This window comes from Leguminivora glycinivorella, chromosome 9, assembly GCF_023078275.1.
Source record: "Leguminivora glycinivorella isolate SPB_JAAS2020 chromosome 9, LegGlyc_1.1, whole genome shotgun sequence".
Classification (NCBI taxonomy): domain Eukaryota; kingdom Metazoa; phylum Arthropoda; class Insecta; order Lepidoptera; family Tortricidae; genus Leguminivora; species Leguminivora glycinivorella.
Genome location: NC_062979.1, coordinates 22,756,637 through 22,772,344, shown reverse-complemented (window position 1 = coordinate 22,772,344; position 15,708 = coordinate 22,756,637). Strand labels below are relative to the sequence as shown.

Sequence of the window (15,708 nt, the reverse complement as noted above, 5' to 3'; positions counted from 1 at the left end):
AAACAAAAATTATACAATTTCATCCGTACCAGAAAGAACCCCTAGACTTATCTACAGTAACTAATACATTAAGTGTAGAGGAAGTAACGAATTTCAACCTTTTGGGTATCACTATCGATACTTCGTTTAGTTGGCAGGAGCATATTTCAATAATAAAGTCAAAACTATCTCAATTCATATTTGCCCTGAATCTGCTGAAATCGAACACACACTCTGATTGCGCCAAGTCTGCATATTACGCGTATGCGTACTCATGGCTAAAGTATGGAATTGTTCTATGGGGACACAGCTCAAAAGCGCAAAGTCTATTCGTAAGCCAAAAGAAATGTCTCCGAATAATTGTAAACGCTCGCGGCCGAGCTGAATGTAAAGAACATTTTATTAAGGAAAACATGCTCACCCTTCCCTGTCTCTACATTCTGGAAACTGCCGTTTTTGTTAGGAAACATATTACTTTGTACGACCATGTTAAAAGTGCCCGAAGACAAGACAAACTATTGTTACCAGCAAAACCAAACTTAGAAATGTTTCGAGATAGCCCCCACTATAGATCTGTGATAATTTACAATCAATTACCAAAAACCATAACAAGTGAACAAAAAATACAACCATTTATAAACAAACTTAGATCATTGTTAATACGAAAGGCATATTATACAATCGAGGAATTTTTATCAGATAGAACACTAGAATAAATAAATAAATGATCAATGTAATTTAACTCTTTTTATTTTTTATAAATATTTTTATTTTTTTTATTTTTTTTTATCATATTTAATTTAACTTAATTTAATTATTTAATAGTTGAGCTTTCATGATGACGAAGATAATTATTGACTGACATGTTCTTATTTTTACCACATTATTATTATCACATATTTTGCTTCTTTTATTGTGTAATGATTAATGTAGTTCTGTTTATAACTTGTAAATAGCTACAATTAGTTTTTAAGGTAATTGCAACGCCCTAACAGGGTATCATGTACCGACTTATTGTATCTTTACCACCTGTATATGTAATGAACATGAATGCAATAAATTATATGAATTATGAATTATGAATTATGAATTATGAATTATGACCGTCCGTTCAAAGTCTCTGTTTATTATACTCAAGAATAATTATCAAATGTCGACTGACTTAACGATATATGTTAATGTAATCAGGACGAAAGTATTCAATGCAAATATTAGCACTGAATATGCATATATTAACGTTTTCGTAGTATCACTATAACTTTGACCGTTGTTGGTTCAACTGTGTCTTAAGAAATAATTTCGATATTTACAAACAAGTTATAATAAATAAAATAAATATTAGGTATATTTATGTAAATTTAGAGAACAATATTAACAAATAGAGGTTTATAATAAAAATGGTAAAAGTGAGTGTAAATGAAGGCATTTTAGAGGGTACTCATGAGAGAAATGAATATGGTGGTTCTTTTTATAGTTTCAAGGGAATACCGTATGCTGAGCCGCCATTGGGAGACTTGAGGTTCAAGGTAAAGTTATACATACATACAAAATAGGAAAGTGTGTGTGTCTGTTTGTTTGTCCGTCTTTCACGGCAAAACGGAGCTACGAATTGATGTGATTTTTTAAGTGGAGATAGTTGAAGGGATGGAGAGTGACATAGTAGTGGAGTAAAAGTAAGGTACCCTGGACATAATTCAATAACTCGTCCTTTTTGATATTTTATTGGGTATTATTATTAAGCATCAAATAGTAATTATGTACATAGATAAAAAAAAAGACGATCGTATTCATATCTTATAAAAATCATGAGATAAAGTACATTATCCCACTTTTCGCTAACAGCAAAATAGTTAACCGAAAACTTTGTTAGATTAACTTTGTGGTGCACTCAGATGCGATCAGTTATTAGCGATATTACACAGAAAATAAATCTGATTGTGTACTTTTTTTTACCGTTTTCATTTAATGTGAATATCTAGGTAGGTAAAAATGGTGACCATGATATATATATCAATTTGCATTGTATTAAGTATATATAGACATTTAACACCGATCTTAAACATATATTTTTAACGCTTAAATAAACATGAATTTCTCAGTAGGTATAAATTGTAACTGAGATTTTTTTGCTTAAGACCAGGTTTTTGTGTACTATAATCATGATTTTATCAAAATTAATACTGTGAAGGTCGCGCTTAAGAAACTGTAAATGTCAGTAATTTAAAAGGGTGCAAAGTTGTCGTAGAGCGGCTGTCGCGGGGCGGGGGAGCGCGCGGGGCGCGGGCCTGGGAGAGCGCGCCGCGCACCGGCCGCGTCACCGCGGCGGATCGGTTAATAGGTTAGGGACGTAAGGTACCGGCCACACCAGAGCGTCGCGTGTCTCGGGGCGCGGACGGACGTCCGCGCCACGCCACCTGAGTGTAATTCAAAAATCGTCTCCTCAGTACATTTTGTATAGGAAGGACGTAAGACGCGCCCCAGGCGGCGTGGCGGCGGCGTGGCGCGCGCCGCGCCGCCTGGGACTTGGTGCCAATAGGACCATCTCGGGGTTATACCCGTTCGATTAAAAAAATAATTTGAAAATCGGTCCACGATTCTCGGAGATATCGAGTAACAAAAAAACCGGCCAAGAGCGTGTCGGTCCACGCTCAGTGTAGGGTTCCGTAGTTTATCGTATTTTTCTCAAAACAATTTTCCTAGAAAGTCTTTATAAAGTTCTACTTTTTTGATCTTTTTTCATATTTTTTTAAACATAAGGTTCAAAATATAGAGGGGGGGGACGCACTTTTTTTCCTTTAGGAGCGATTATTTCCGAAAATATTAATATGATCAAAAACCGGCCAAGAGCGTGTCGGGCCACGCTCAGTGTAGGGTTCCGTAGTTTTCAGTATTTTCTCAAAAACTACTGAACCTATCAAGTTCAAAACAATTTTCCTAGAAAGTCTTTATAAAGTTCTACTTTTGTGATTTTTTTCATATTTTTTAAACATATGGTTCAAAAGTTAGAGGGGGGGACGCATTTTTTTTTTTTTTTTTCTTTAGGAGCGATTATTTCCGAAAATATTAATATTATCAAAAAACGATCTTAGTAAACCCTTATTCATTTTTAAATACCTATCCAACAATATATCACATGTTGGGGTTAGAATGAAAAAAAATATCAGCCCCCACTTTACATGTAGGGGGGGTACCTAATAAAACATTTTTTTCCATTTTTTATTTTTGCACTTTGTGGGCGTGATTGATATACATATTGGTACTAAATTTCAGCTTTCTAGTGCTAACGGTTACTGAGATTATCCGCGGACGGACGGACGGACGGACGGACGGACGGACGGACAGACAGACATGGCGAAACTATAAGGGTTCCTAGTTGACTACGGAACCCTAAAAACGATCTTAGTAAAAGTAAACCCTTATTCATTTTTAGGGTTCCGTAGTCAACTAGGAACCCTTATAGTTTCGCCATGTCTGTCTGTCCGTCCGTCCGTCCGTCCGTCCGTCCGTCCGTCCGTCCGTCCGTCCGTCCGTCCGTCCGTCCGTCCGTCCGCGGATAATCTCAGTAACCGTTAGCACTAGAAAGCTGAAATTTGGTACCAATATGTATATCAATCACGCCGACAAAGTGCAAAAATAAAAAATGGAAAAAAATGTTTTATTAGGGTACCCCCCCCTACATGTAAAGTGGGGGCTGATATTTTTTTTCATTCCAACCCCAACGTGTGATATATTGTTGGATAGGTATTTAAAAATGAATAAGGGTTTACAAAGATCATTTTTTGATAATATTAATATTTTCGGAAATAATCGCTCCTAAAGGAAAAAAAAGTGCGTCCCCCCCCCCCCTCTAACTTTTGAACCATATGTTTAAAAAATATGAAAAAAATCACAAAAGTAGAACTTTATAAAGACTTTCTAGGAAAATTGTTTTGAACTTGATAGGTTCCGTAATTTTTGAGAAAAATACGGACAACTACGGAACCCTACACTGAGCGTGGCCCGTCACGCTCTTGGCCGGTTTTTTTTAAATACCTATCCAACAATATATCATACGTTGGGGTTGGAATAAAAAAAAAAAATCAGCCCCCACTTTACATGTAGGGGGGTACCCTAATAAAACATTTTTTTCCATTTTTTATTTTTGCACTTTGTTGGCGTGATTGATACATTGGTACCAAATTTCAGCTTTCTAGTGCTTACGGTTACTGAGATTATCCGCGGACGGACGGACAGACAGACAGACAGGGGAAACTATAAGGATTCCTAGTTGACTACGGAACCCTAAAAAACATTCAGTCGAATTGAGAACCTCCTACTTTTTTTGAAGTCGGTTAAAAAAACAACCTTTATTGCCGGCCGGCAAACGGCTAACCGATTGAAACAGAAACATAAATGAAAAGAGAGGGCGAACGGCGACACCTGTGTGTCGGCGATTTCAAAGGTAAGCGCACGTGCACCCGATCTCGCTACCTACGCCCAGGTGCGGGCGCGGCTTTCGACCTTCGCGCCGTGCAATAGAATTTAATGTCGGCTGCTCGTGTGCGGTCTGTTTGTTTTATAGAGTGGCGGCATTTTCAACATCAAAGGGTGAGCCTATTTTGTGCAAAATTCTGTTATATCAATAACTTCTCACGTCACTAGATTATCGACTTTGAATGTCGAGTATATTTATAGTATCATCACTTTATTACAGTGTACGAATTTCGTATGTGTTAAAAATCATTGTTCTAGCTTCATAAACCAGGGAGGAAATAATGGAGAGCGTTTATATGTCTTGTTTTGCCTTAATTCAATATCATCACATATTTTTGTTGCTGATAAAATAATACATCCTATATATCAAGGCCTTGTAGCTCGGCGAAAGAATCGTGATCGCGGAGTGCGCCGGCACTAATTATAATTATTTTGTCCAGTTATTATAATAACCTATACAAAAAGTACCGATAGAATAGGTATTCTAATCTATATCTGCATAGAACTATTTAAAACAAACCACAAAAGTTCATAGTTGATCGTTATTGGTACAGTCAGCAACTCAGCTGTGAATACAGATAAAGTGCCAAATATATGTATACACATACCTTAATGTACCAAGTACCAACACTTGTACAGGAAATAAAATACTCTATACATATTTTTGGCACTTTGTCTTGCCAGCTGTGTTGTTGACTGTACACGATCTAAAAAGGAGCCGAACGGTTATTATAATTACGCGGCGACTTGCGTAGTCGGCGGCCGCGCGATACATAGTGCTGTCTCTGTTCAGGCCCCGTAGCCGAATGCCATTTCTCCGACGCGAAACGAAAACGAAACAAGTAATCAAGTAATCAAGTAATTTATTTGCTTTCATGTAGTACATTGGGTCTTATACAGTAAAAGTTTCATACATGAGCCCCGTAAGGGCATGGCAATTCTTAAAAGTAACTTGTACTAACTTAAACTAAAATTTTTGTTTTACACTAGGTAACCACTATAACATGCTTATTATTATCTATTATAGTTGATCATTTAAGTATTCTTTCACAGAGTAGTATGTTTTAGTTACTAGTAATTTTTTTAATTTATTTACAAATATATTAAATTTTACTTCTTTTTTAATATCTTCAGGTAATTTATTGTACAGTTTTATTGACATTTTGAAAGGGCCAGACGAGTGTAGTTTTAATCGAGAGGGTGGTGCCATTAACCGTGAGTTATGTCTAGATGGGTGTGAGGAGGGTATATCTCCTCGTTTTGTGTAAAATTCCATGTATTTATGGACAAATTTGCATGTTTCTAGTATGTAGATGCAGGGTAGGGTGAGTAATTTGTGTTCTAGGAAGTAAGGCTTGCAACTATCGGGCTCTTCAATATTTACTATAATGCGAATGAGTTTTTTTTGCTTAATGAAAAGAGAGGGAGCATCGGTACTATTTCCCCATAAGGATATTCCATAGCATAGCCAGGCGTAACCATATGCATAATATGTTGAAAGTGCAGTTTTCATGTCAGTAGTTCTTTTAATTTCGCCTAGTGCATAAGTAAATTTTGATAATTTGGTTTTTATGTTATTTATGTGTGCTTTCCAGGATATATTTTTATCTATGGTGATTCCGAGTAATGAAAATGAGTCTATGACTTCTAGTTCAACGGAGTTGTATATGCAATTTATTTCTAATGGTTCTTTTTGATGGGGGTAGAAGGTCATTAGTTTTGTTTTTTGGTAATTTATTTCTAGGTGGTGATCATGCATCCAGCTTTCTACGTTAGTTAGTGTGTTATTTATTTTTTCATTTATGTCTGTGGTGCATTGACCCGTTGTCAGTATTGAGATATCGTCGGCAAATAATATAGATTTATCTTGTATAATTTTTGGGAGGTCGTTTATGTAACAAAGAAATAGGAGGCAGCCAATAACACTACCTTGCGGTATAGAGGAGATGATAGGTTGGGTTTCGGACTTTACTTTTTGTATTTCCCCCGTTTTGTAGTCGTAATGATCGAGCTCAACATGTTGGTTCCTATTAGTTAAGTATGACTTAACCCATTCATGAGCTGCTCCCCGGACTCCGATTCCGTATAGCTTATTTAATAGAATTGGGTATTGGACTTTGTCGTAAGCTTTAGTCATGTCTAGTAGTATGCCGATAGCATATTGTTTTGAGTCTAATATGTCGAGGATAGCTTGTACGTACTTGAACACCGCTAAAGTTGTAGAGCGTTTTTTTCGGAAGCCATTTTGTGACTCGTTAAATATTTTATACTTTTCGCAGAATGCATATATCCGGTTGCACATAGCTTTTTCGAATATTTTCGATGCTGTAGAAAGTAGGGCTATCGGGCGGTAGTTATTCGGATCCGTTTTTGAGTTTTTTTTATGGATCGGTTTTACTATGGCTGTTTTTAATAAGTCGGGGAAAGTACCTTCCATAAATGATTGATTTATTAAGTAACACAGTGGCAAAGTTAGCTCGTTCGCACATTGCCGTATTAAAGACGGCGGGAGATCGTCTATTCCACAACTGTTTTTGTTTTTTAAGTTTTTTATAATCGTATGTACTTCTTGATAGTTAACCGGGGCGAGAAACATCGTATTCTCAGTGGGTTGGAGTACAGGTCGCCCCTTTCTTTGTTCTGTGTTATCAGAGGATTTCCCAATTGATACAAAAAAGTCATTAAAAAATTCAGCAACTTGTTTTGGATCGCTGGTTATCTTATCATTTATTTGTAGACTTAAGTTTTGGGGTTCTTTTTTCTGTTTTTTATTTGTTTTTTCATTAATTATGTTCCACATTGTCCTAACCATATTATTTGATTTTTTTATCCTGTGTATGTATTGAATTTTTTGGATGTTATTATTGCTTTTTTTAATATTTTATCGTAAAGTTTATAGTGTTTTTTCAATATGGGGTTATTTGTTTTTGTTACGAGTATTTTTAACAATCTTTTATTCTGACATGATAGTTTTATTCCAACTGTTAACCAGTGCTTCGCGTTCCTTCGTTTAAGTTTAATTTTAGTTTTTGGGATATGTTCGTTTAATACTTTTTGAATTAATTCATTAAATGCTGCATAGTTTTCGTTAATATTTTTATTTGTAGTGATTATTTCTGTCCAGTTAATTGAGGTTAAAGCCTGTTTAAATTGATTAATGTTTGAAATGTTAAATAGCCTTTTTTCTGTTGTCCAAACTTGGTTTTGTTTCGTTATTTTTTCCTTCATGTGTATATGTATGATTGTGCCAAGGTGATCGGAGAAGCCAAATTCTTCTACAGTAGTGTAATTATCTTTATTGTTAAAGTTTGTGAAAATGAGATCCAAACAAGTAGAAGCGGATTGTGTTATTCGTGTGGGTTCTTTAATGTGTTGGATAAATTTGTATTCGTGCATGAGGTCTAAGAAATTACATGTTAGTGAGTCTTTTTTAAAATGTTTATGTTGAAGTCCCCTCCTATTATTACATTATTCTTAGCGTATTTTAAATTAATATATTTTAATATTTGTTTTAGTCTATAAAAGAATGTGTTTTCTTCTTTTTGTTCCAGTACATGGTTACAAGTAAGGTTTGGTAATCAGGAAGTTCGGTCGCGCATACTTCTAAGACATATTCAATCGACATACTAGATAAGTCAGTCTTCTCGATATGTTTTATATGTTCTTGCAACAGAATAAGGACGCCACCTCCGGTTCTTTCTTCTCGGCAATACGAAGCCGCTATTTTGTAGTCGCTGAATTGAAGTAAATCTAGTTTATTTGTTGAGAGCCAGGATTCAGAGATGCATATAGCTTGGAATATTCTCTTCTGATGTATAAATTCCTCTAAGATATCTTGCTTATTATACACACTCTGCATGTTTTGAAATAGGATGTTGAACATTAGATGTTTATTCTCGAAATGTATTATTGATGGTGTCTAGGGTATGGTCGTTAGAGAGGGTCTGGCTGTCCTGTTGGTTTTTTAAATGTTGCGATTCTTGATGTGATGTATCGGTGAAAACTTGTGAAGGTTCTGCGGATTGTGTCGCTTTGGCCGGTGAGTATTTTTTCCCGTTTATATATAGGATATTATTTCTTATAGTTGCGTGATTTCCGTTTTGACGAGCTTCACGTAAGTGTTCTCTAAGTTCCTGTCGAATTTTCAATCCTTCGCTGTCTAAGACTTCAGACACCGCGATTCCAGTGCGCTTGAAGCAGTAAGCGCTTTCCAAAATGTATTTTTTCATACGGGTGCTTAGCAGTTGGACAATAAGGGGTCGGCGACTTCCCTTTTTCCCCACTCTTTTTACAGTCTCTATGAATCCATTTATTTCTACGTTTAATATATCACTCAAGATGTAGTTTACACGGAGGCATAATTCGTTTTCAGTTTCTTTATACTGTTCTTCCACTCCGTATAGTATAAAAGACTTCTGGTTGCAGGAATCACTAGTTGTAGGTATCGTAGACTTTTCATCAAGGCGAGATTTCAGTTGTAATAACTGACTGCTCAAATTTCTGTTTTGGTTTTCTAAGTTTTCTATTTTTTTATTTGTCATTTCTATTTCCTGTGAAATTCGTGCTTGCTCAGTGGTTATTGAATTGTTCTTTTGCGTAAATTCTTGTTGAAGTTTTGCAATGGCCGTGTTGATCTCTGACTGTATTAATAGTCTCATATCGTTAAGAACGATATTATTGTTACGACTCAGTTTGCTGTCTAGCAGGTCCGATATACTTTTAATTGTTAATCTGCTGGTTCTGATTATTTATCTGCGGTGTTTGCGATGTGCTGCCTGAAAAAGTTTGGTCGAACTCATAGCGATCAGGATACGAGCCGCCTTGATTATCGTCAATTGACATGCATGTCTCGTTGAGATAAGACGCATCAGATGATTCGAACATTTTTCTAACAGGGGTGCTATCGTTTTTACGGCGCGTTGTTATGTTTGTGCAGGATGGACAGCGCCAAGTTATTTTTAGAATTTGCTCATTAGTCGTGTAAAAGTCTGTTGCCATCCCAAGGCACTTGTAGTGATAGGTATGGGAACAGGCCGTGCATTTCAGCTGCTCTTCTCTGCTTTCTATTAAATTGGGACACGCACTGCAATTCATTTTTGCCTTTGTTTATATTGTATCGTATTAAGTGAATCAGGTGTAGGCCTAAATCTACGGCAAATGACTCGCTAATGAGTAGGCGGGGCTTAAGACGCTAGATTGGTTTTTAAGCGTACGGATTCCAGTAATCTGTGTTTGTCTCGCTCTTACTTATGCCAGTACTTTGCGTGTATTTTACCTGTTTCACTAGTGTTTCGACCGGTAGCATGTAGTTCCGCCGTTCGTGGTTAGATGGCGTTATAATTAGGTTACGAAAAATTATGTTAATGCTGTATTATTTTTCTCTATAATTACACTAAAACGGTGAGCACAGGATTTCAGCAATTGTTTTGTAATTACGGGCTATTTTTGTAGTACTTTCGGTCTAGAATAGTCAGTTTTCTCTTTCACTTTTGTCTTTTTTTGAATGCAGTAGGTACGGCAACGGTTTCCTCGGCTAGAGTTTTTTGGGTTTTATCGTATTATCGCACTTTTCACTAGTAAATAACACTTTCACCGGGACTTGTTTGAAGTAGACTCATTTTGTAGTAGTTACTTATTATTTTTGATAGGTTTAGATAATTTTAAATGTTTACTATATACAAAACCGATGTTTACATTCGGACAACGTCCGCCATCTGGCATGTCCAACAAACGCAGTCTGGCTCTGTCGCGCCAATACGCAAGAGCGATAGAGATAGATATCTACTAGCGTTTCGTTTCGTGAGCGTTTGTGCCATTCGGCTACGCACCCTGTTCTCACTACCACGAATTTGAAGAACAATATTGCTGTCCCTCTCAATCTTTAGGCGTCATTCATATATTACGTCATACTAAATGTGACAATCCATGTTAAAGGATTAAAAAAGCGTGACATTGGGGGGTCCAAATAGTAGTCCATAAACCACGTCTTTGACCAACGTGAGTGATATCTCTGTCACTCTTTACGTCTTTACTAACAGAAATTTAAATAACAATAGTGCTATCTCTGTCACTCTTTACTAACAGAAATTTAAATAACAAAAATGCTATCTCTGTCACTCTTTACTACCAGGAACTTAAATTATTATAGTACTATCTCTATTCTCTGTCACTCTTTACTATCAGGAACTTAAATTGTTATAGTGCTATCTCTGTCACTCTTTACTACCAGAACCTTAAATTATTATAGTGCTATCTCTGTCACTCTTTACTGTGTGCGGGAAGTGCACATACCACGAGTTTGACTAACATGAGTGCTATCTCTATCACTCTTTACTACCAGGAACTTTAATTATGATAGTGCTATCTCTGTCACTCTTTACTACCAGGAACATAAATTTTATTATTACAGTGCTATCTCTGTCACTCTTTACTACCAGGAACTTAAATGATTATAGTGCTATCTCTGTCACTCTTTACTGTGTACGGGAAGTGCACATACCACGAGTTTGACTAACATGAGTGCTATCTCTGTCACTCTTTACTACCAGGAACTTAAATGATTATAGTGCTATCTCTGTCACTCTTTACTTCTAGGAACTTAAATATTTTTTTCGGTTTCGGTTTTGGTCTTGGTTTCGGTGTCGGTTTTGGTGTAGGTTTCGGTGTCGGTTTCGGTTTCGATTTCGGTTTTCGTTTCCATTCCCGTTTCGGTTTCCGTTTTCGTTTTCAGTTTTGTTTTTGTTTAAACTAACAGAACTAAAACTAAAACCAAAACCAAACCAGAAACGGGAAACCGAACACGGGAAACCGGATATCGGATACCGTATATCGGATGCTGGTTACCGGTTACTGTCTACCGTTTACAGGATACCGGTTACCGTCTACCGGTTACCGGTCACCGTTTACCGGATACCGGTTAACGGTCATTGGTTACTGGTTACCGGTTACCGGTCACCGAATACCGGAGACCCGTCACCGGTTACCGGTTACCGGATACCGGTTACCGGATACCGGTTACCGGTTACCGGTTACCGGATACCGGTTACCGGATACCGGTTACCGGATACCGGATACCGGTTACCGGATACCGGATACCGGTTACCGGATACCGGTTACCGGATACCGGTTACCGGATACCGGATACCGGTTACCGGATACCGGATACAGGATACAGGATACCGGATACCGGTTACTGGTTACCGGTTACCGGTTACCGGGTACTAGATACCAGAAACCAGGTTTTGATTTCTGGTTTCTCATGTTACAACGTGTATAGATTAGTCGATACCAAGTCGGACACTTCCGATTAGGCGATTTCGGCTCGCATTGTTACGCAGCATTCGAGTGTTGAGTTTCTCACACATGAGGCCCCCTAATAAAATTTGTACCACTCATATTATTGATTTGACTCTCGCAACACAAACACCTCATGCCCACACAAATACACACAAAATAAAATCATTCACAAACTTCAAATCATTCAAAAACTCAACAGTCACACGCGCTCCTCGCGGTCCTCTAAGAACTCCCTCGCGAGAGTCGACACTTCAAAATGAAGCGACATCGCATCGGCTCATCATCCACAAATCCGAAAAGATCCACCGATAAATTTGTACCGGAAAGACCTCACCGCGACAATGTCATATTACCCAAATTACTTCAAAAATCCTCTGAAAGTGAAACAGTTCATTAGGTTTACCGTAAGAGTGAGTGAGACAGACACGCACTGTGCTTCAAATTTGCCTCGCCAAAATACGTTACACACGACTCGAAAGAATACAGTCTTAAGCGCCGCAAGCTTTCATACATATTACGTTGTTGTGATCCAAGCATCTCGTCAAGCTCGATAGGTACTATTATTGAGCTAACGACTTGACCAGTTTAACGTGACCTATCGGACTAATTGATTTGTATGACTTTTGTCACTTGTAATAAGGGAGCTCTCTTATACTGGACGGTGAAATATTTGTTATCGAAGCGTTTTGAAAACGCGGCGCCCTTGATATGAAACACGTGTTGACGACTCGCCGCCCGTTCCCGCTACTACTATACTAGCTATACCTACTCTGTGCACGACCTTATTCTGCAGGTAATAACGTTCATATTAAAGCGCAAGTAAGAAAAATATCAATTAAGTAATGAATCTTACATATTTGTTGTTTAATTGATTTCGTATAGTACTAAGAATATATTAACGGCAAAATTTACCATCTTTCAATTTAGTTAGGTATTTTTCCTTTCCTAAAATTATCAATATTTAAGATTTTGAACAAGCGCCAAAAGTATTGGTATAAGTTTTAATAATTTATCAACACACGTAATATTATATTCATAATAAATTGCAGGATTACGGTTAACAATATTTTCTAGTGAAATACGCCTGAAAATGTGTAACTTACTAAACCTTCTTTATAAATGATAGTTCTGTATGAATTATTTATAAAAATTAGATGTTTTTATATGAAATGCAGGTGTCACAACATAATACAAGCACTTTTTCCGGATTACATTTAATACTTTAGTTATAAAATCAAAAAATATTCAAAGTTCGTTTTTATTTTTTTTTAAATTGAATCAGAACCCTAATTTGATTAATAATTTGTATTTTAACTATCACTAATGATACTTTATACGACAGAAAAAGAAAATTACGGTTATCGAATTATGTCCAGGTCAAGCTATTTTTCCTGGTCTATAGGCAAATTTTTGTTTTTTTCTAACCCCCTACTTTCCTAAAAAGGGGGGGTGGACGTTTGTATAGAGCATTCCGCAATGTTCTAATTTAACGCGAGCGAAGCCGCGAGCAGAAGCTAGTATTTCTATAATTATTAATTACATACAGATACAGCTAAAATAAAAGAAGTAATTCTTAATGACCTAATAAATCTACTAAAGTACCGGCAACTCATTAATAAGTTAATAACTGCAAGAATCTTTAATCTACTTTCTGAGTATCTTTAGAATTATTAAACTGTCACTGATATTGTTTTCAACAAAGACACCATTCTCTACAACTATGCCAAAATTCGCTTAAACACGAATTATTTCCCCCGACAGGCAGTTAAAAATGTTCGTTCGGCGTGCTACTATGTATAGAGAGATCTTTGAAGGTTTTGGAATATTCCAGAGTGTGTGATGCGTTGTTTGAATGTCATTTGTAAAACTTGTGAATTTTATTATTTTGTGCGACATTAAGTAAATACATTTTGAATGTTTTGTTAAAAATAATATTCTTCTGCAGGCGCCAAAACCACCAAAACCATGGACAGGCGTTCGAAGCGCAAAAGATTTTGGTCCAATCTGCTACCAAATGAACCCTATAACCAAAACTCCCTGGGGAAGCGAGGACTGTCTCTATCTCAACATTTTCACTCCAAATATAAAGCCAGAAAAACCTCTGCCAGTCATGTTTTACATCCACGGAGGAAGTTTTGCCATCGGAGGCAGTAACGATGACATGTACGGACCAGAATTCCTCGTTAGACATGATGTTGTCTTAGTCACAATTAACTACAGACTGGAAGTCTTAGGTTTTCTTGGCCTTGATTCTGAAGACGCGCCTGGCAATGCTGGGATGAAAGACCAAGTACAAGCTATGAGATGGGTCAGGAAAAATATTAGCGCTTTCGGAGGGGATCCCGAAAATATCACCATATTTGGAAACAGCGCTGGTGGAGTATGTGTGTCTTTTCATTTGATGTCCCCAATGACTAAAGGACTGTTCCGCAGAGCGATCATGCAAAGCGGAACTTGCACTTGCTTCTGGTCGATGCCGTTCGAACCACGAGAAGTAGTCTTAACTTTGGCAAGACAGTTGGGTTGCCATTCATCAGATAACAAAGTATTGTATGAATTCTTCAAAGTCCAACCAGTTGATTCCCTGATAAATTTACAAATACCAACAACAATGGCGATCAAAGCTAAGAATTCTTCAGAAATATATTTCGCAGTTGTAAGCGAGAAGAATTTCGACAATATCGAAAGGTATTGGAGTGGGAATTCATATGACGGAATCCGAGGAGGGATACATGAAGGAGTCGAAGTGATGAACGGCTACGTTGAGGACGAAGGAATAATGACTGCTATCATGACTTGTAGAAACGACTTTACCGTATTAATGCCTAGATTCAACCAATTTCTAGAAGAATACGTCCCTAGACCAATCACTTGGCACTGTACGCTAGTAGACCAATTCGAAGTTGGACGGAAAATCAAACAGTTTTATTTTCAGAACAAGAAAATGACTTTTGATGTTATAAATGAACTAGTAAGAATGTTTTCAATGGCTGCAATGATTTACGATATTATTCAATGGCAGAAAATATGCGCTGGATCTAGTTCCAACAAGTTATACTTTTACCGGTTTACTTGTAAATCGGAGAGGAATATAATGGCGAACATGTTTGGGTTCTGGAAGATAGTGGGGGACAAGAAGACGACATGTCACGTGGACGACCTGGCGTATCTGTTCCCGTGCAAGGGGCGGATTAAGAGGACAGAGCCGGGGACTAAGACGTTCCAAATGATTGATAATGTTACTAAATTGTGGACTAACTTTGCTAAATTTGGGTAAGTTTAGGCAACTTAGTAGATGCTCGTCACTTCTCAGAAGAACCCAACCCCTTAAAAGAGAACCCAAAAGGTCTTATTTATATGGGATATCATGTTAGACTTTTGCAGCATTAATGCAGTCGACGGCAGCAACATTGTAATCGATATTGTGGCCCACATTGTTGACATTTACTTCATTTGAAGCTATTTTTCACGGATGAGTAACGCTAATACAGTTTGAATATTACCTTTTGTAGTACTAAGATAAACTTAAAGAGTATCTTTTTCAGAAACCCGACCCCGGATGACAGCCTAGGAGTCAAGTGGTCACCATTCACTTTGGACAAGCAAAACTACTTGGACATTGGCGAGAAACTGCAACCATGCGTCAATCCTGAACCGGACCATCTCCAGTTCTGGGAAGACCTTTACAAACGCTATTTACCTCAGCGATCGCATATATGAATGATGAAAATGTGATAGATAAACGTTTCCGCTATCAGTCAAATTATATATATCATACAGATATCAGTGCATTTTTTTTTTAATAAAGAAATTTATTCAATAAATAAAAAGTTTCTAGTATGTACAATCTTAAACAAATCCATACTAATATTATAAATGGGAAAGTGTGTGTGTACTTCACGGCAAAACGGAGCGACGCATGGACGTGGTTTTTAAGTGGAGATAGTTGAAGGGATGGAG

General features: G+C 37.1%; 2 protein-coding genes across 2 annotated transcripts in view; both read left to right on the top strand.

The window, feature by feature from the left end:
• The window catches only part of LOC125229918 (DCN1-like protein 4), a 373,938-nt gene that overhangs the window by 232,123 nt on the left and 126,107 nt on the right, over nucleotides 1-15,708 (top strand). The window lies entirely within an intron of this gene.
• Nucleotides 1,079-15,594, top strand: LOC125229915 (juvenile hormone esterase-like). The gene is made up of 3 exons (XM_048134857.1): nucleotides 1,079-1,505; nucleotides 13,694-15,021; nucleotides 15,294-15,594. The coding sequence occupies exons 1-3, from the start codon at nucleotides 1,377-1,379 to the stop codon at nucleotides 15,466-15,468; spliced, it is 1,632 nt and encodes a 543-aa protein (XP_047990814.1). The 5' UTR covers nucleotides 1,079-1,376; the 3' UTR covers nucleotides 15,469-15,594.